Below are 21,781 nucleotides of genomic sequence, written 5' to 3'. Positions count from 1 at the left end.
GGGATGAATGAGATCTCCGATAGGATCTCTTCCTATCCGAGTTAGTGCATCTTCCGCTTGCAAAGCCTCCAGAAATGCAATTTATTATTCTACAAGGTGGATTAATATCTTCGTCTACCTTTTTTCCTTTATCTTGGGGATTGTCAGTTGTTTTGGAATGTTGGCCGAGGTCTTCTGTGTTTCGCTTTCTTCCTCGGGTATCAATATACTTGTCTAATAGGCTTTGGCAGGCCAGCCATTCGAGGAGGTCCTTTGCTATAACGCAGTCATCTGTTGTGTGTCCGTATTCTGATGGAAAGTGCAGTATTTGGATTTGTCTACGTATCGCTGGTCTTGGTATGTGCTAGCCCTGTTTGGAGGCTTGATGAGCTTTGAATGCAGGATGTCTTTGATGATGTCCTCTCTATTGGTGTTGAGGGGAGTGTAGCTGTTAAATTTAGGTGTAAGTCTGAATGACCTTTGGTCTGTCCTGCTGCTTGGATGCTTGTTTCGCTTCTCGTCCTCTCTGTTTGAGGTGGGCTTTTCTGCTTTTCGCAGTGCTCGCAGCTCTTCAATCTTGATTTGGGTTATTGCCTTTTCTCGGAATTCAGCTAGGATTTTTGGTTTTACGATGACTATGGTCTCTTGGAATTTCCCAAGACAGAGGCTGCTTTTTAAGGCATGAAGGTAGACTTCTGGGTTTAAGTTAGGTATCTCATTGGTTGCTTCAGCGAATCTGGTCATGTAGTCCTTCGGGCTTTCATGCAGCCCCTGCTTTATAGTGCTCAGGTAGTCGGAGTTGTGCACGTATATCTTGGATGCTGTGAAATGGTTGACGAACTGGTCGGCCAGCACATCGAAGTTGGAAATGGAGCCTTCAGGGAGGTTGGAGAACCAGATCAGGGCGGCTCCATCTACGAAGGTGGGGAATGTTTGGCATAGGATTGGGTCGGATTCTTTGTTCATGAACATCATCGTATAGAACTTGGTGATGTGGACGTTTGGGTGTCCTATTCCCACATAAGGCTTCAAGGTCGTCGGTAGGGTAAACTTTTTAGGCATGTGAAAGCTCATGATCTCCTTCGAAAAGGGGTTAGTCCTTTTGGTGGTTGTTTTTTAGGGAGTGGGTATGACATGTTTAGCCTCCGACATGTTTTCATCGTGGTCGTCCTTGTTTTCGGCATCCTTATGCTCTCCTTCTTTCCTATGACTGTGCTGCTTCTGGTGTAAGAGTTCGGTCATTCTTTAGTTCTCGGCCCTATGGTCTTATTGATGGCCATCAGTTCGGTTGGATTATGGTTTGAGAGAGCGTGGCTATGTTCGTCCGCCATGTGTTGTGACCTGCAAAAGAGATGAGAAAGCACAAAAGGTAATTTTCAAAGAATTATGGGGTTAGAAGATCTCGGCCCCACGGTGGACGCCAAATGTTTCTGTGTGAATAAAGTTCTTCGAGGTATAGCTCGTTCTGCTGTTGCTCGAACTTGCTTCCCTTGGAATAAAAAGGAGGAACGTCGTCTTCTTGTAACAGCAGCGGCGTTGGGCACCTGCAAAGGGACTCTAATGCTCAAGTAAGTAAGAGTGTGAGAGTATTCAGGGTCAAAATGGAATGGATTGCGTACCTGTGATTTTATTGGTCACTTGTTTATATTGAGTTTGTATATGGCTGTTATCCGTATTATTTGTTACCAGTTTTGTGGAGTCTCCTGATAGTGCTCCTGATAGTGCTCCGATTTATGGGAGTTTAGTGGTTAAAATTGGAGAAATTTTCGAGGAGCTTATCTCTTTTAGTGGAATCTGGTTCCGAGATGGACCAGGATTTAAGTAATGGATCAACTATAATTATTTCCACAATAATATTATTAACATTTGTAATTACCTAAAACAAGAATGTGGAACCTCTTTTTCGTGGTTTTTCTCTCTTTTTGAAAAATGTTACTTATATTTTGAGTTTTTATCCCCGTCTTCACGACCCACCCGATAACAATCAATTTTTGGTGCTAATTTCCTATGTTGCCCTCGTAGTAACTTTTGAGTTTTGAATTTTGATACACACTAATAGCCATTATCCATCTCAACCCGTGTAGCAAGGGAATTGATTAGTCAACGCTTAGCCACAATTAGCCACCAACCATCAGGCCACCAGAGAAAGAAAAGGATGTGAATGGTGACATAATATATTCTAACATAATATTTTCTCAACCACCGCGATTTTATATTATAACTATGTTAGTAAAAAGAGTGCAAACGATGGAACTCGCTGTTGAATTTTATTTAAGTTTGTTAGCGTGGCAGGCGAAGAGGAGCAGTACTGAAATAAACAGCAGTAAGCTACAGTCAAAGGCGTCTAGCGTATGTGAGTGGTTTTTCCGTTTCATTAATTTGATTACCTCAACTCTTTGAATTTGAATAATGAATATGGTCCCCATTATTCCCTTGATCCCTTCCTCTTCCAGCTGGAATTAACAAAACTCTAATCAAAACCTTGTCAAATATTACCATATGCTTTACGAGTTTATTAAGAGGCTAAGAGCTTAAACTGAACTGCATCAAAAAGTAGTAGTACTGTAACTACAATACGCCATGCCGCATGCACCAACGTTAAACACCTTAATTAAATATTCTTATTATTGAATCTTTGCTTTGACCTTTTACTAGGATCCAAAGTGGCACTGCAATCGTAAATGGGGACATGTTCAGCGAGATTTTGTTTTCATCTGTTCCCATTCTGGTCACCAACAGCAAGGTACTCACTACCAGTACCCTAGTTTTAAGTTCACCAAAGTTTGCATTATATTATTATTTATTGGGTTTACTTAACACGAGTCCTTAATTACCAACTATGAAAGTTTTTATAAAAGAATATAAAATTTAAAGTTTCAATGTATTTGTTATGTATTTATTAAAATAAAATATTTAAAAATTTATATTAATACAGTAGCTTTTATATAGCATACTCGATTCTAATAATAAACATAAGAATAAATGAAATGATGTGGGGAAATGAACTAGGCAGGGCAGTGAGGACCCTATTTATATCCAAATGTGGAAGGCATGATGCCTGAGTTGCGTAAAAATGATAGTAAAACCAAATAGAAAGATTGCAATTAGTACATAAATAATTGAGAAACAGTTAAGCTTAAACGATCATAGGGCTGTAGTGTTTGTTGGTGCTGCAGCATAGGTACTTATTGGTTGAGAAAAAGAAGCAACATTTATTCCACTAATAATTAAAGCTATCTTCTTTGTTTTAATGCTGAATACAGAAAACAGCAGAACAAAAGATGCATTATTCATTTATTTGCAGTAGTATTAATATACAACACAACACAGAATGATAACGGTTCATTTATTGACCAAGTGTTAAAGATGCATGAGAGAAGTGAAGGGAGGAAGCAGAGGATATGGAATGCTGCTTCACGAGCGTGTCAGACATTTTAGGACAGAGATCTCTTTCTTTTTGAGGACACGTCGCTCCACAACACAATAGAGAAGGGGACAGATGAACAACAACTAGATGCAGAGATTTCACTCTCTTTTCTGAGTTCCCCCATTGGAGGAGTGCCCATTTTTTAGGGTTCTGCAACTTTTGAACTGCTTTTTTCTTTCGAGAATTTGATTATACCAAGGTGACTTCTTGTGTGAACAATGTCAATATTTTACTGTTGCACATCATTTTCTTAACAGTAACATGCCTCGTTTTTAATGTATATACGTAAAGCCCCACAAGTATAACTGTATTTTTTATCTTATGTTTTTGTCATGTAATGAGGATTTTCAAGAGCTTGTTTAGTTTTGAAAAACTGTGGGGTGTGTGTTTAGTAGGCTTTCACACGCACACACTTGCATAATTCCAAAGGCCTCATTTTGTCTTTGCTTCAGAAACTGAAGCCAATGGGGAGAGCCACAAGGTGGTTTAAGAGCTTGTTTGGGATCAAGAGAGACAAAGAGCGCAGCCATAATTCAAATTCTACCACCAAGTTGTGGGATTCTTCTCATTCGCGCTCAGATTCCGGAGTTTTGTGTCACAATCCGGCAACCATTCCACCCAACATTTCTCCTGCAGAGGCTGCTTGGCTGGAGTCCTTCTACTCCAAAACAGAGAGGGAGCAGAACAAGCATGCCATCGCAGTTGCTGCCGCCACAGCCGCAGCAGCCGATGCAGCAGTGGCTGCCGCTCAGGCCGCGGTGGCAGTTGTGAGGCTAACTAGCCACGGAAGAGACAGCATGTTTGGTGGGCTTGAGAAGTTTGCAGCTGTGAAGATCCAAACCGTTTTTAGGGGATTCTTGGTGAGTTTGCCTCTGTTCCTTTATCATATGCAAATGATAGTCGTTATGTGTATATTAAGGTTCAGATTCAGATCCAAATTTTACTTTCTTTTTTTGGATTGTATGTGCACAGGCAAGGAAGGCACTAAGGGCCTTAAAGGGTTTGGTGAAGATACAAGCCATTGTGAGAGGGTACTTGGTGAGGAAGCAAGCAGCAGAAACGCTGCATGGTATGCAGGCTCTTGTTAGAGCTCAGGCTGCAATTCTCTCTCACAAATATGGCCGCGGACTCAGACACATAAGGAATGATGCTTATTGGTTGCCTACACAAGCAAGAAGATCCTTGGTACACATTTGTTATTACCTAACTAGATACTAACTTCAATCAGTTACAGTTAGTTAGAAGTAATTAGAGAATAGTTAGAGTTGTATAGTTACAATGATGAATGATGAAGAATATATGTGGCTGTAATTCACTCAATTTGTTACAACTGGGTGACTGGTGGTAGAGTAGGTAACATCTAATTGCATTATATAAAGTCTAGGGGCCAGCAACTTTTGTGTTTTCTGGCCAACACTTAACCATTAAAACAAAAGTGAGTGATCTCCTAACATTAAATGTAATTTCACACCATTAAAAACACTATTGATGGCCAATTGATGGTTACCAAACACCAAAATTGCTGGCCTTAGCATTCCTCATATATTATTATAGTGAGGGATTGTAACTTAAGCTTTTCATTTTTGGTTCACATTTACAATAAAAGATTCAAATTTTTATATTATTCAATGCATAGGAAAGTTAAATACTTTAAATGTTTGCAGGAAAGGTTTGATGAGACAAGGATAGAGTATAGAGGTCCAAGCGAGAGCAGAAGGCTATCATCATCATTTGATGCAACAATGAATAGCAGCTATGATGGCAGCCCAAAAATAGTGGAAGTGGACACTGGCAAGCCTAAGTCAAGGTCTCGAAGGACCAACATATCAATGTCTGATTTTGGGGATGACCCTTTGTTTTCATCTCCCTTGCCAGTCCCGTGCCGCGATTGGGGACTAGTGGGGGAAGAGGGGAGGTCGTGGACGGCGCAGAGCACGCCGCGCTTGAACAGTTGTAGTTGTGGTGTTTTCATGGATAGTAGCTTGTTGAAGGGGCAACAAGGTCCGAATTATATGGCTAATACAGAGTCATTTAAGGCGAAAAAGAGGTCTCAGAGCGCTCCAAGACAAAGGGGAGAGGCAAGTCCAAGTCCAAGGAACAGTTTGAGTGGGGTTGGGATGTCCAAGATTCATTTAAAGAATGCTGTCATGGCTAAGCTTGAAATGTCCGCAGAGTTTTGTAACCCACACAAGATGAGACACAGATAGCTTTTCCTTTCTAACACCCATCATTAGCCAATACTTACTCAACATCATTGGATGCTCCCCATTGCTTTGCAGTTTGCATCTTCAATTTTCTTTAGTATATTCGAGATTATTTATGATATTATTAGCTTTAGAACTTATGTTGTGTGTTCTACTGGCAAAGTGGGCTGAGCTTAAAATACCAAATTCATCATTTTTCTCCGAAACAAACCCAATATTCATAGACAAAAATTAAAAGAGGAGGCTCGATGAGAAAGCCCAGCAAAATGTAATTGAATTCGGAGCAATCGACGCGAACATGCTTAACGTATCTCAAGCAAGCCCCTCTAATCTTCTTAAATTTGATTAAAATCCCGTAAAAAAATATTACTAAAAATGTACTTTCTACTTAGCCATTATTAAGATTTAGGAATGAATGAATGAATGAATCAATTCATGTAATAGGAAATGAATATAGTTCTTGGGTGCCAGTTGTAATTCCGTTATATAATCATGAAGCGGCGGAGAATTGCCAAGTCAAATGAGTCCGTCAGTGACTCTAAGAGGCATCTTTTATTTTTCATTTGAAAATTGCAGAGTCCAAACTCCATAGTTGGTAAAAGATTAAAAATGTGATTATTAAAATTTCACACAGAAATCTAAACGTGCAATGAAATTAGGGACTCTGAAACTTAGAGGCACTATCGAATTGTTTTATATTTATACATAAAAAAATTGTAGTGGTGGAGGGATTATAGAAGGCAATCAAAAAAGGGATTTGATCCATTCAGAGCCATCAATGTAGGCAAGTGAAATAAATGGTTTAGCTTCCTGATCAGTGAGTTCCCTTGACCATGCTACTCTCCCAGCAAAGCTTGCTCCAGGTCCTGTGCACTTGTATTGCCCATAGAATACAGTCCTGGTAATGGTGGTGGTGGCCCATTACAATACAAATACATAGCAACAAATGCAAATGCGCATGCCAATAATAATAATAATAATACTACAGATATCTCTTTTCAGACCCCTATATATGCTATGCTATAAATGTAATGCGCATGCGGCTATAATCTAATTGTATATGAACAAAAGATGTAATTGGGTGGATGGACTTTACCTATTGGAGGACGCATACATAATAAGCATAAGAAGAAAAAGGAACTCACATTTCACGGTTGGGGTCACCCCAGTTATACCAGCCTTTGGGAATGATGATATTGTCCATGTAGGTGTAAGCAAAGACAACACGAGAGAAGGGACCCCATGCCCTTCCAAGGTACAGAGCCCCTGACCCCGTGACCTTGCAGTGCACAAATGAGAACCCCGTGTCCTCCAATATGCTGCTCCTCCCTTGCGCTGTTACTGCCCCTACATTCTGTGCTATTGCATGCACGTGACACCCCTATACATACACCACCATTATTCATTCACAATGCTTTAACATGTTTCACTCAATCCACCTCGTGGGAGTACTAACCTCAAACAAAGACAGCGCGTTGCCGAATATGAAATCAACGGACCCTTCAATGTAACAATCCTTGTAGTAATGCCTCCCAAGGTGATCATACAGTGTGTCCTGTGCTCCCAAGAATTTGCATCCAAGAAACATGGCTGTGTCTCCTGAAATTCTCAGCGCCACTGCCTGCTTCCCCACTGCTCCGTTCCTCGGAACGGGTGCCGTGTTCTTGAATGTGATGTTCTTCGCTATGAAGTATGCTGAATTCACCGCGAATGTGGCAGAGCCAAAGGTTCCTAGTAATTGCCCTTTAGTCCCAGGTGCTGCCTTATCAGCAGTATCACCCCATTCAACTATCGTCTTATCTGCGCCTTCTCCTTCTATCGTTATGAACGATTTCAATGGTGGAATGTTAACTTTCTCTCTGTAATTATTTGTTACACCCAAAATATTGTTAGATCAAGAGGAAAGGGGCCAAAAGAAAAGACACTTCATCGTATGCTGCAAAAGTCCTCTGCTAGTCAAAGACATAATTCTGAAGGCATTGGCAAAAAGACGCGCAATGTTTTATTATTATTCCTTTTATTTGCTGTCAACCAAATAAAATAAAATATATATAACGGTGAATGTGGACAAGACAATCGCCAACTTGCATCCACATATTATTACAGTGCCATCAAGAAAGGGTAGAATGAATACTTACGTGTAAACCCCTGCATGGACCTTAATTACAACTCTAACAAGGTTGATGAATGGAAGAGAATCAACAGCTGATTGAATAGAAGAGAAGCCTCCTTTGCCGTGTTTCTTGGAAACGTGAAGTGTGTGAGAAGGGAAGAGCTTGTTCATGGCAATGCCGAAGACAGAGTGTTTGAGGCCACCGACGAACTTGACCCATCTCATGAACTGCTCTTCTGATAATTGGGCTCGTGTTCTGTTTATGGGAATCACACTCCCCACAGAAGAACGCCCCGGTCGAATTCCCTTGGTGTGGCATTCTGTTGCTCTTGGATTTTGCAGAACAAGAAGAAAGAGTAATGTCACATGGAAAATAGAATGAAAATTTGACATTTCTGGGAGAGAATTGTGGGGAAGAAAGGAAAAGAATGCTGTTTGGGACTAACAAGTAACAGAGCTGGTTGTGGTTTATATATGTAGTATTTAGTTAGGGAGCAATTGATTATTGAGTATTGATTATGGTGTGGAAAGTGAGGTCAATTATGGGAGAGAGAGTTCACGGGTCATTCCTTCTACTCACATCCATCAACACAAGACGGAGAGAGAGAGAGAGAGAGAGAAGAAACAGAGGACAGGTAGCACTTTTTTGTTACATAAATAAAAAATTTCATCTTTTGTAAGATTGTAATATTTTTAGTTTGGACACTTTTTCCTTTTGTTGTGTTGTTTGGTGATGCCCGTGAGCCCCCTCTCTTTCCTGTTTGTTTCATCCTCAAAATATTCTTCTTGACATCATATCAATATCATAGTATTAGTTGGAGCCTCATATTTCAACACTATTCATGGCTGAGATTAATTACCAATTCTAAATTCCAAAGTAGTAGGTGAATCAGAGAAGCACCTTCAACTCCAACGAGGATTAAGTTACTCTTTCGTGCTAAAGCCTAAAGGTAAAAATAGTAAAATACCCACAACTTGTTTGCATTTGGAGGATTATAAATCTTCCCTCCACTTTTCTTTTTTGCCCCTTCTTTGTTTCTTTGTTTATTTTCTTTTGGTTGTAGAGAAAGAGTACTAGTGTTTTTTTCTGGATAAAAAGAGCTACTGGTTAATTTTTCTTCTTTAGGTAGATTCTGTGTGAGCTTACTTTATGTCTTTATCCTTAGTCCCACTATCTTCAGTTGAGTGCTTTTACCTTTTTCTACATAGAAAAGAAAAGTTACGATGATGCATGTAATTTGTACAAGTAAAATTTTGTTATTATTTTTGCACGAAATAGTGTGAAAAAAATAGAGTTGTACAATCAAATAATATACTTAACTAAATCCAACTAGGCTATGATACCGTTTTTTACATTATGCGCATTATTTCTTGTAAAATTTCAAGTTTTTGAAAATTAAAATAATGAGTTATTTATTATTTATTATATTTGTTTAAAATTTTATTTTTAAAAATTTATTTTATTAAAAGTTATTAAATCGAATTGACAATAAAACTATTTAGTAACTTTTAAACTACTAAAACTCATAAAACTACTATAAATAAAAATAAGCTTTTATATTTAAAATAACTTTTAAAGTATTTACAATCGTTAAATAAAATTTAATAATAACTTTTAAACTATTATAAATTGTAAATAATAAAATTTATGAGTTTTAGTAGTTTAAAAATAACGAAGATTTGATTTAATTTAAATAATTGAGATTTGAAATTTAATATTTTAATTTTATGAACTAAAAAAATTAATTAAATTATCTCTAATTTTAAATTAGAGTACTTATTTGAGATTAATTAATAAGTTGATAAATAAATAATATTTTAAAAATAATTATATTAAAATATATTTGACTTTCAATTACTACTTTATCTTTTAATTTTATCAAAATTCCTACACTACTCTTATTTCTTTTACCAAACTCTAACCCCTAATCCCCAAATTAAACCCACCCACACTCTTTTTAACACACACACCCACGCACAAAGAGAACAAAAGAGAGAAAGAGGATCGAGAGGGGAATAGAGGAGAGAAGAAGAGGAGGAGAGGGGAAGACGGCACCGGCAGAGGGACGACCCCCGTTTGCATCGCCGTCGTAGCTGGAAGTCGCAAGGAGGCGCGAGGAAGGACAAAGTGATGTGCACGCGAGCTTGAGATGGGGAGAGAGGTTGAAAGGCTGCAATCACCATTGTTGCCGTCGAAGGAGCTGCCATCGGCAGGAAACATTATTGTCGCAGCGGGAAGCATAGAGAACAAAGAGAGGGTGAGAGAGCTACAAGATAAGGGAAAGGGAGGGGGCAGTCACAAGCGGTAATAACGATGGAGGCTTTTTGCCATTACTGTGACCGTTGTCGTCGTTGGAGCTTGCTGCTGGTGCACCCCGAAGTTACTTAAACCCCTACTTTGCTCCACTGTGGCTGACCCCTGCCATCCTCGTTTTCACTGAAGCTACTGATGCCACTGTCGGAGGAGAGAATTTGATGTCACCAGTGTTTTGCTTTACCAATGCTGCTTCTACTATTATCGAAAAACACGTTGGAGCTTCCAAACTTGCCAACAACACTGCCTTGCCACTGTTCTAGTGTAGATTCTTCCCTTAGTTTGTTCCATTTTTACCATATCTATGCCATCATTTTATTTTTCTTCCTTGTTGTTGTTTTGATTTATTTTTCTATCTCTATTCGGTTTTGAATTTTCTAGAACTATATCTGCATTTGTCTCTTTATTCGATTTGGATTTATTATATTTGCCTGGTGTTGTGGTCATTTTTGCTGCCATGAGAATTGAAGTTGTTGCCATTGCTTCAGTCCAAATTATGTGCTATGTCGTTCCATTCTACTTCAACTTTTCTCATCTTTTAATTTGGCACTCCCATTCGTTCTCTTTGGTCCCTTGGGACCAAGTTGTGAGCAAGCTTTTGTATTTACAATCGTTAACTTTTTAGTTTATGTTATTCTGAATTTTTTATTATATTTATAAAACTATTGTTGAAAAACTTTGATTTGATTAGAGTAATTGATTTTATTATAGTTGAATAATTAATTTTATGAAGCTCATACGTTTGAAATTTACATGAGACTATATATATATTTGATGAAGCTTTATATTATTTTAGAACATTTGATTTTATTCAAATATATACTTTTGAAGCATTGAAGTATTTGTTTGTACTCACTTACTTTGAAATTGTAAAATATGTTTTAAATTTCTTATGATTGAAAAAGTATCATTGAAAAAGATTTCTAATGAGAAAGTATTATTTGATTTGATTCGATACCTTATATATTTGAAAGATCAAAGATTTATTGTATTTAAAATTATATGTTTTGAATTGGTTTGGGAGGCTCGTATTAGAAAACCATAGTTAACGGCAATCATGACGTCAATTTAGATGTATCTGACTCATACTCAGCTAGCAGAGACGTTGTTAGCCTAACGTATAGGCCACACGTTAGATCTGTTATTCTATTTGGACACACAAGAGAAAAGGGCTACCCTTAGAAGTGGAACCGCCTAAGTGTGGACTATTTGATTTGGTTTCTGTACTGAGAACTCCCTTATTGATTCACTTATCTGTATAAAATACTATTCTTTAAATAAAATTACTTTGATACTACTGTTTATATGGTCTCATGTAGATTATAGATGTATTGTCTAGTTACTGAGTTGTAAAACCCACTACATTTTCCCAAAAAAATATTTTCAGGAACAAATTTTTGAATACGTCGGCAACGAGTACTTATTCTTTGTTGAGTTCCTAGACGTTACATGCTTCATATGTCACAGGCAGGATCAACCATATTAATTTAGTTTATGTTTTTGTTAAAAACAATGTGTGACTATTCATCCTAGTCCTTGTAAAATTATTAAAAATATTTGTAACTTTCATATTTACCTTATATTTGAATTTGTTAGGCTTACTTAGGGAGTATTTTCCTGAGCGCTAGTCATAGCTCTTTTGGACTGTGACATTTCTCTTTCTTATTTCTCATGCCCTTGTTACTGCTTTTTCTTCTCGTCCTCCTCCTTTTTCCTTATACCTTGGAGAATGTAGATGTGATAGAGTTATAATTTGAGAGTGATTATGTTAGGGTAGAAGGGCAATTTAGAAATTTTATTAGTTTTTTAGGATTTAAAAAATTGTTTGTCGAACCTCATTTTTTATGGTTACAAGTTAGTTTTAATTCTTTTATGGTTAGATTTGTTAGCGTCATAATCTTTCATGGTCAATTTTGGTACTTTAGTCTAATTTGTACAAGTAAAATTTGGCTCTTTTCTTTACATGAAAAACGTATGTGTATTATGCTTTGATATGGATGTTTAGTGTGTTATACTATGATGTAGCAGCTATTTTTTTAAATTAAGAGTAGAGAAATCTAAGGGTTCGATTTCTTTGCAATTTATTTAGGCAAAGAAAATCTTCAAATTTTGAGGTACTTAAATTAGTAGGTCCGATTTATTTTTTTTTAAATTGAAAATGTATATATATATATATATATATATATATATATATATATATATATATAGTTCTCCTTTGTGAAGTGTCAGAACTCTCCTCCTCTTCTTCTTTTTCTATTTCGTCCCTCACTTCCTCATACTTCCTTTCTTTGTTTCCAGAAATTATAGTGAGTTTTTTTGAATGTGAGTAAAAAAAATAAAATGGATGATAGAGTTAAGTTAAGAGTATGTTATCATGGCCAGATTTTATTACAAACATCTGAAGGAGTAAAATTTGTATGTGAGAATCTATTCGATATTGTTATTCCTTTCATACTTTCATTTGAAAAACTAAAATGTGTGATATGTGAGAAGATATATTCTCAAATACCAAAAAAACTATCATGTATTTTGTACAGATATCCTATATCAGTATTTAGTGGGTTTGTTCAATTTCAAACCAAGTATGTAACGATGAAGCGAGTATGCAAGAGATGTTTTCAATGTATATCGAAACTTGCTCATAAATATCATTCATCAAGCTGTATATTGAGTTTGAACAAACTGAAGCCGATTGAAATATGGAATGGGAAGATTACAATAGTGGTAGCGAGGAGGAGTTTAAAAGCAACTATGAGATCGTTGATCCAAATGAAGACGAAATCAAGCTGACGGCACTATGGAGACAGATTTCATGGAGGTGGCAAATGCACTAGAAAATCAGCATCTGTTTGAGGAGTCATCTTTCATGATCGCGTTAGATTTGGAGGCCATTCATACACTGGAGTTTCCTAAATATATGAATGCAGATATAAAATTTAGATATTTGTTTGTATGATAGATGAATATTATAGATTTAGTTGAATTTGGGATAATTATTTGACTTGTATGAGAAGGAATAAAATTTTGTCATTAATGTAACACCCTACTACACAAAGTCTTACGCTTAAGTCATAAAGCAGAGGTAGCGAGGTATTACGACCTCTAAAAGTAAAAGACATATACATATATAGTTAAAAGGAATTATAACTAGGAGCCTTGAAGAAGAAGAAGAAGTTAAGAAAAAGCGTAACCGAAAAATCGCAACACACTTCATAACTATACGTACAACGATAAACAAGATCGTAGAGAAGGCTAAGAGCATATATATATACATATCAGAGTTCCAAAGATACAGATATTAAGCTCCAGACTTGACCTGCAAAACCAAGGCCGGCCGGAGTACACATACAAACATACATACATATATATACAACTCAAAAGTATACATCATACTATAAAAATAAACACCTGTTTCACCGAGTCAACCTCTAGGAGGAACAAAATACAATATATACAGGAAGAAAATCTATATACATATATACATAGCCTAAAAACAAAATATAGCAACCCAAAAGTGTATCTTCGCTTGCACACATGGTTTCCAGATGCTCAACGAAACGCTCAACGAGGTGCCTCTCGACCTGCATCTAAAAAGCAGCAGAAATATGTATGGAATGAGAACTGGGGATTCTCAGTATGGTGAAAGTGCCCAGATAATTAATATATAAAGTCTCGAAAAATCCAGAGGTATTCCTAAGACTCCGACACTCAGAAACAAATTTAAAACTTATTCTAAACCAGAATTTTCGGTAATGTATCTAAGGGATTCTAAATTCTATCAATCAATCTAACTCTTCACCTTCTACCTACTCAACCTTCTCATTGGTGAAACAACCCTCATCACACCTCTGCCCAAAGAGGGTCTCTCAGATACATACACATACAAATCAAATAAAGAAGATACAGATAAATTACAGATACAACAAGTAAAATAAGTAGCAGATAAGCATAATTAAGTAGTTAGGCAAACCAAAACAATGCACACACTCAACCAAAACATTCAAATGCACATAATGTATGCCTATCCTATGGCTGATAAGTCTCATCTGTAAATTATATAGCCAACCCGACATGACCTGATAGCTAACCATTAGACAGTCCCTCTATGCGCGCATCCCCAAGCTCAAATTATCCATATATATATATATATGCATGGTCATGGGGGAATCGAGGGAGTTAAAGTGTCCGATCACATCTTGTAATAGAGGATCAACAATTAATCTCAAATATACAAGCCAAATAGATTTTGAAGTCATCATTTATCAATTTTGTCATCATTCATCAATTCATATCTCATTTAATCTCAAATTCATAATTGTTATCATCATCATTATTAATCACTTCTCATTCAGCATTACCAATCCCTCATTACTTAGTTATTTACTTCACAAATCTTTCTCAATATCTACTTAACTTTTCCAACATATTCACTCTTGTTCCAAAGCTTGAAAACTCACTAACGGACCCTAACAAGTATTAAAGAGGTTTGAAAAATTAGAGAAATAGTTTAAAACTTAAAAAATGTATTTTTCACCAAAATAGGTCATGTGTACGCATTCCCACTCTTGCATACGCATGAGTGCTAAAATGTCGAATTCGCATACGCGAGCATTATCCGCATATGTGAGATCATGAAATAGAAGGGGGTCCCAACATACGCAGGCCCTTCGTTGCGTACGCATGAGTGTAAATAAGGCATTTTCGCGTACGCATGCACGTTCCCGTGTACACATGATAGAAAAATTGACATATTTGCATACGCATCTACCTCATGGGTACGCGAGCATGTTAAACAGAGGGAATCCTCGCGTACGCATGCATATTTTTGCGTACGCATGCCTTAGGTTTTTCAGAAAAGCTGTTAAGTCTGCAGAAATCAATTTTTTTGCACCAAACTTCAAACACGCATAACTTTTTTGTTAAAAATTATTTTCTGTCCTTTCTTCAAACGTTGTAAACTTCATGGACCCAATTTTTATTCAAAACTAGTTTTACAAAATTCGAGAGTCCAGAAGCCAAGTTATGACCTGCTGAAGTTGGTAAAAAAATCAGTGTTTACCAAAATTTACAAAATATCTAGTTTTCCAAAATTCTCAATTTCAAGCCACTAATTCCACAACCAAAATAATGCCTATTGCCCCTACATCACATTTCTCAACCAAAACAATGTCAATTGTCCCTACATCATTTTTCAATCATTTCACACTTAATTGTTCAATTTAATTCAAAATCCACCATTTGCAATCTTCATCAAACCTCATCAACATCAACAATTATCATCATTTATAATCATCAAATCATACTTCAACACGTACAACTTACTCAATCTTCACTCATAATTCATATACCATATACACGATTCAATCAACAATTCATTCAATTCATTTCTATCCTAAGGTCTTCTAGCTTAAGTTTTCATGTGACATTATACATTAACTACGAGAAACTAAAATCATACCTTAGACGATTGCTCCCTAGGCCCAGAACACTTTGAAATGCCTCTCCTTCACAAGTTCTAAGTCTCCAACTATCGAATCCACAAGCTCAACTAACAGAATTTCGTTCCAAACCACCAATTGGACTCCAATTCAACATGAAACTCAATCTGATTCATACAATTTCACTATAATAAACATAAGGTTACTAATTTCAATAATTTACCAAGATTTAATGGTTCTTACCATACCCACGGATGTTTTAGACGAAACCTAGTGATTACCCGCTGCTAGAATTCACCTAAACCATCAAAATCATTCAATTCCTTAACACTAAAATTCCAAATTTTTGAAACTGAAGAGGAGAGAGCTGGGTTAGAAAATGCAACTTCTTTACCTCTTTGTTCATATGGTTTTGAAGAGAATTCTGAAACAAACGCGTGGTCGCTGACGACTCGTCAATCGGAGTTACAGATTGAAAGATATGATGGATTGAATTTTGAGGCAAAGGTTAGGGTTCTTCCCTTTTCCCCCTTCAGCAATCTTATCATCATTAATAGTGTCGATTGAGTCTTCAATGACGATGTCAAAATCTTTTAACAAAATGGCCAAGTTGGTCTTTTCAGTTGATTGCTCAATTGATTCTTTGCCTTTGTTTTTTGTAGGGGAAGGTTTGAGTGATGAAGGAGATGCCATAGATGAAGGAGATATCATTCCTACAAATTGGGATTGGAATTAAGATTAGTCAAACAAACTAAAAAATTGTAACATTTTCACCACCATAATTTCTAGTCCGCAAAATAAAAAAAGATAGAGAGAGAATAAAATTCCTTCTCCTTTTTGAATAATTAAGGAAACGTAAAATAGTGGAGTTCAAAGAGAGAAAAAAAGCAAGTAAATTTGAATGATACAGGCAATACCTAGTTTTAAAGGGTGGATGAAAGCGTTGTAAAGCTTGAAGCTTGGGAGATGATAATGGAAGCAGTAGCAACAATGGTAGAAACATCTCTTTAGAGAGGAAAGAATATTTTTTCTGAAAATAAAAGTTTAAAGTGGAAGAAAAAAGGAGACGTTGGGTTTTTATACGTGTGTCTTGGGAGTTAAAAAATTGAGAAAGGTGAGAGGTGTGAAAAGACTAATGAAACACGGAAGGACGTTAGCGCATTTAATGGAATTTGATGATGGTGGCAGTTACTTGGGAAATGAAAGGGTACATTTTTGGAATTAAATTTGAATTTGATTGGTTGTGTAAGATCGATCATCCTATCTCGAAACAAAATCTCGATGAGGTTGATGATTCTAGGGGTGCAATTTGTTAGTTGATGAAGTTCTTTTTTACAAGCAAGGTGTTCGATCAATATGAGATTGACACATGGCAGTATGAGATTGGTCGAGGATGTCTATAAATAGGGTGGTGAGTGATGAACAAGAGGTTGAAAACTCTTTCGAAAAAACACACTCACACAAACTCTCACATCCTAGTGACTTTTTGAGACTTTTTCTTGAGTCAGTTTTTTGTAAGTTTTCTTCCATTTTCTTTTTTATTGTTCTTTACAGATTCTGTACTTTACATTTATGCAATTTACTTTTATTGCAAAGTTGATTTATTTTCTTTTGTACTTATTAAGTTCTTCATTTTGGTTAAAATCTTTGGAATTCTATGAAGGTTCTTTTCATTATATGTTTGTACTACTTTGAAATTTTGAAAAGTATTCTTTATATTAATATGTTCCAATAAAGTCATCAGTTTATTTTATTTCATTGGTTAACTCTATAAAATTATCTTTTTTGTCATTGACAAAGTAAAAATTTTGATGCACGTGAAATTGGTATCTACAAAAAGAGTAGGTTTCGCTCCCGCATTAGATTTCGAACCACTATGATTATTTGCACTTGATTGGTTAATAATCTAAATAACACACTCACAGTAGGATTTGAAGGGAATGGATCCTCTCAAAAATTTTTTACAATTGAGAGAGTAAAGTGTGATCTCTCACTATTAATTTTATAAGTAGGACTAAGAATAAATATGAGAGAGAGCAATGAAGGGTTAGAGATCACACTTTACAATCTCAATTTTTTTAACAATTGAGAGGATCCATTCCTGGATTTAGACTTCTTCAACCACTTCCAACAGTGACCAATGCAAATACGATTTTAGTAAACCCTCTATTCTAGCAAAAAGAATAAAATCAGACTGTTGAAATTCTACAACTTCTTTAGTAAACCCTCAATTTTTCACTCAAGTAAAAAGCACCTTGCATGTTTGCAGAAATTAATTTATTAATGGATTAAAAAATGGTGATATGCTGGTATATTGGTGCATGGCGTGTTATGCACAAATGTGCAGCTACCATGGTCAAACCTATAAAACGCAGGCTACGTTTTGTGAGAAATGAAAAACGAAAAAGTTGTTCCAATGGAAAAACGTAGACTGCGTTTGTCAGGGAGGGAGAACCAAGTGTCCCCTACATGCAGACATGTTCAGTAGGTTGACTACCTTAGAGAGCGCCAAACGCAGGTTGCGATTGGCAGGTGAAAGAGACAAATCGTAGGTTGCATTTGTCAGCCACCCTTGCTGCATGGACGACACATGTGCATGGAGAATGGCTAAAGCAGTCTTTATAAACAAAACGCAGGTTGGGTTGGGAGTGGAAAAAAACATTTTCACTTCGTTGAGGGTGGTTTAGAGACTTACAGTGCAGTAGGTTTTGGTGAGGGAGAAAGAAGAAGAAAACAGTGAAGGATTAGGGTTTGAGTGAGGGAGGAAAGAAAAATTGTTCGTGATTTTACCAAATCTGAAGAACACATTATTGAGTATCTGAATCATCCTCGATGGATAAGTATATTTTTTTATGATAAATAAGTAAATGTATTTATGTATATTTTATGTATTTGTGTTTTAACCAATGTTCTGAAAATTAGTTCGAACCAGCCGGTCGAAATGATCGAACCGTGAACCGGACATAAAAGCGAATCGGAGAATCATCAAACCGTGAAATCCAAAAACTGGAATTGAACTGACGAACCGGTCGGTAACCGGTCGATCAAACCGAACCGTGACCCGTTCGGTTTTTGGATGGCAACAAAACGCTGCCCTTTTTTTGCCTCTGAATCCCTAAGTGTCCAAAACTCCAGATCCTGAGATCCCTAATTGCCTTCCCTTCTCTGCTTCAGACTTTAGTGCTTCTCATTCATTGAGCAGGCTTCACTGAAGCTGCTTCCAACTCCTCACTGTCACACCGTCACACGGGTCGAGCTACTGCCGTCGAGCCACCGTAGAGCCGTCGAGAACTGAGAAGTGAGAATGACTCACTCTCACACGGGTCGAGCCACCGCCGTCGAGCCACCACAGCAGCCGTCAAGAACTGCCTCACTCTCACCGTCGTCCCTTCGCTGTCTCCCACTCTCCCTATTGCATGTTCTGTTGAAGCCTTGAAGGTGCCTTCAGGCTTCTAGAGTTCCAGGTAATATTTTTTTAGTTATGATTGTTTGATTCCTGATGAGTTTGATTGAGTATTTCTTTGAATATTTGATTTTGTGAAGCTCTGTGATATTTGGAGGTAGGTAGTGCTACCGTAAGAATTAATCTGGCCTGTGGCCATTTTTAGCTGACTGTAACTGCTAACTCCTTTTTTGTTGGTTCAGGAACTATCCCTGGTACTGTTGCAAATAAGGGATGGTGGGAAGAGACCGACAAGAAATTCCAGGCATGGCCACGCATTGCTGGTCCACCAGTGGTCATGAACCCCATTAGCCGCCAGAATTTCATCATGAAGTCTCGTTCCGAGTCTTGATTCCTGAATTTTGTTAATTCATTTTTAGTTGGCTGGTTCACTTTGTTCATGGGATCCATGAGCTATATGTTTGAGGCTATACTCTTGTATTCCAATTAGTGATGCCTACTCGTTCATTACCGACCTTAGTGTCGAATGTTTTTATGTCTAAATAAAATGTTACTGATGAAATCTCAAATTGATTGATACGTATTCTTGGGTTGGAAGTATAAATTTGTTTTGCCTTTATCATCCCACCATGGTATCATTAGGAATCAATGACTACAAATATGTTTAGTAGGGATGTGTAAAATTTGTCATAGTAATTTTGGTCAGAGACGATGTTAAGTATGTTGAGAAAAAGGATAAGGTTATTTATGAGGCTTTATGATACAAATGAGGCTTTAATGTAGCTGCTGCTTGACTGGTTTAATATTTTACTAGGCTTATCATATATTATATTTAATTTGTTAGGAAGGAAAGAAAAAAAAGAAAGCAAAAGTTGCAATATGATCCCATAGATATTGAAAGTATTGATATGGTTGATTTTTGGGTGACGGAAGAGGTTGTTGAAAAAGAGCCTGATTTTTCAAGTAATATTGAAGACTTGCTTGGTGAGTATTATAGTTTATTGATCAGACAATAAATTACAATAGCCTTGATCTTTAATTTATTGATAATGTGTTATATTTTGTTAGATGAGATTGATGCTGATTTAGATCAAGGTGGTGGTGGTGGTAGTAGTAGTACATTTTATGCTGCACCACTTGCTTTTTCTGGTCCAAGTAGTGGAAATGAAGGTAATGATATCAATGACGCAAATCTGCAGCAAGTTATGGAGGATTTTGATGATTGATGACAAACTTGGATAATTTTGATGCTAGTATGTTATATTTGATTGGTTGTTTTGTTTTTTTACTTTTGAATTTGTATTTGAATGATATTATAACATTCTGGTTTATGTAATACTTTTAATTTGAATGATATTTTAAAGTTTACATTAGACTATAATTACATTTTTATGTGTTTATTTATATTTTATTTATTATTTTATTATAAAACGGTTTTTTTTTGTTCAACCACGGTCGAACCGATTGAATTTATGAACCAATGAACCAATAGTTAGAGTGGTTCGATGACCGGTTTGATTTTCAGAACCTTGGTTTTAACTAGTAAGTTTATTATTATTATTATTATTATTATTATTATTATTATTATTATTATTATTATTAGTGACATTGTTATTATTGTTATTATCATTTGTGTTTTTGTTATATTTGAGTTATTATTATTATTATTATTATTATTATTATTATTATTATTATTATTATTGTTATTATCATTTGTGTTTTTGTTATATTTGAGTAATTATTATTATGATTAAGTCTCTCAAAAAAAATTATTATAATGATTAGTATAATGTTAATTCTTTATAATACTATTTAGGATAATAATAATAAATAATTTTTATTTTTTAATAATAAATAATACTATTTAATAATATTTTATTTTTTTATTATTTTGTAATAACTTATTATTATTTTTTATGATAAATAATAATACTGTTAGTTAAATGAATTATCATTAATTCATTATCTTGTTCTTATTAATTTTTTTAATGTAATAATAACTGTTATTATTAATATATTATTAATAGAATATTATTTTTAGAAACTTTATTATTATTATTATTATTATTATTATTATTATTATTATTATTATTATTATTATTATTATTATCATTAATAACCTTATTATAATTATTATCGTGAGTAACGTTGTTGTTGTTATTATTGTTGTTGTTGTTGTTCTTAAGAAAAGTATTGCTAATTATGAAGTAATATGAATATTTATTATTTTTCTTTTTACAGGCAATCAGAAATTAGAAAACTTGATCTGCCGGATACCTTTAACGAGAGAGCTGCGACGACACTAACATTAATTAGGTTTCAACACGTTTTGCGAATAGGCGAAATAAGAGGTCATTTTGCACTCTTAAGTGCCTTAGTGGAACGATAGAGGCCGGAAACCCACACGTTTCACCTTCCAGTGGGCGAGGTGACGGTGACGCTGAAAGATGTGGCACATATGCTTGGCCTCCGGGTTAACGGAGATCCCGTCACGAGTAGATCGGATAGCAGTCACCAGTTTTTGGTGGATAACTACATCGCTTGTTTTTGTCGGCATCCGGGTTCGGACGAACACATCTTGGGCAAGGTAAATCTTGCATGGGTCCGGTGGTGTAGAGACAGTAAACCGTGTGATACGCAGGAGTCTATTGAGCAATATGTCAGGGCTCACATTTTCTACGTGCTTGGTACAGTAGTGTTTCCAGATAAGTCTACCACATTTTTGAACTCGAAATTTTTGCCTCTACTTCGAGATTTTTATCGGATTCCACAGTACAGTTGGGGTGCAGCTAGTCTGGCACATCTATACAGATTGTTGTGTCGTGCATCACGGTACAACTGTAAAGAGATGGATGGGCCACTCATTCTGCTTTTGTTTAGGCAAGAACTCGATGACGTGGGAG

The 21,781-nt window shown here is 36.1% G+C and overlaps 3 protein-coding genes across 3 annotated transcripts; 1 reads left to right on the top strand and 2 right to left on the bottom strand.

The window, feature by feature from the left end:
• Positions 1–255: 255 nt before the first annotated feature.
• On the bottom strand, positions 256–954 carry LOC112775963 (uncharacterized). The gene has a single exon (XM_025819893.1). The coding sequence runs from the start codon at positions 952–954 to the stop codon at positions 256–258; it is 699 nt and encodes a 232-aa protein (XP_025675678.1).
• A 2,288-nt stretch (positions 955–3,242) lies between these two features.
• Positions 3,243–5,750, top strand: LOC112790175 (protein IQ-domain 26). The gene is made up of 4 exons (XM_025832443.3): positions 3,243–3,605; positions 3,859–4,266; positions 4,379–4,591; positions 5,071–5,750. Exons 2-4 carry the CDS (start codon positions 3,871–3,873, stop codon positions 5,611–5,613), a joined length of 1,152 nt encoding a protein of 383 aa, XP_025688228.1. The 5' UTR covers positions 3,243–3,605; positions 3,859–3,870; the 3' UTR covers positions 5,614–5,750.
• A 368-nt stretch (positions 5,751–6,118) lies between these two features.
• On the bottom strand, positions 6,119–8,412 carry LOC112790174 (probable pectinesterase 53). Its single transcript, XM_025832441.3, has 4 exons — positions 7,749–8,412; positions 7,067–7,469; positions 6,756–6,991; positions 6,119–6,508 (listed from the first exon to the last, which is right to left on the bottom strand). The coding sequence occupies exons 1-4, from the start codon at positions 8,114–8,116 to the stop codon at positions 6,355–6,357; spliced, it is 1,161 nt and encodes a 386-aa protein (XP_025688226.1). The 5' UTR covers positions 8,117–8,412; the 3' UTR covers positions 6,119–6,354.
• Between the last annotated feature and the right edge of the window lie 13,369 nt (positions 8,413–21,781).

This window comes from Arachis hypogaea, chromosome 3 (genome assembly GCF_003086295.3).
Source record: "Arachis hypogaea cultivar Tifrunner chromosome 3, arahy.Tifrunner.gnm2.J5K5, whole genome shotgun sequence".
Lineage (NCBI taxonomy): Eukaryota > Viridiplantae > Streptophyta > Magnoliopsida > Fabales > Fabaceae > Arachis > Arachis hypogaea.
The sequence above is the reverse complement of the archived record's forward strand: the minus strand, read 5'-3'. Positions and strand labels throughout refer to the sequence as shown.

Bases quoted from the DNA above. Each gene is read 5' to 3' on its own strand.
- LOC112775963 (XM_025819893.1), bottom strand. From the start codon at position 954: ATGATGTTCATGAACAAAGAATCCGACCCAATCCTATGCCAAACATTC.
- LOC112790174 (XM_025832441.3), bottom strand. From the start codon at position 8,116: ATGTCAAATTTTCATTCTATTTTCCATGTGACATTACTCTTTCTTCTT. The intron at 6,992-7,066 runs GTTAGTACTCCC...GTGTATGTATAG, and splicing joins ACGCGCTGTCTTTGTTTGAG to GGGTGTCACGTGCATGCAAT. The intron at 6,509-6,755 runs GTGAGTTCCTTT...CACCATTACCAG, and splicing joins GGTGACCCCAACCGTGAAAT to GACTGTATTCTATGGGCAAT.
- LOC112790175 (XM_025832443.3), top strand. From the start codon at position 3,871: ATGGGGAGAGCCACAAGGTGGTTTAAGAGCTTGTTTGGGATCAAGAGA. The intron at 4,267-4,378 runs GTGAGTTTGCCT...GTATGTGCACAG, and splicing joins CCGTTTTTAGGGGATTCTTG to GCAAGGAAGGCACTAAGGGC. The intron at 4,592-5,070 runs GTACACATTTGT...AAATGTTTGCAG, and splicing joins CACAAGCAAGAAGATCCTTG to GAAAGGTTTGATGAGACAAG.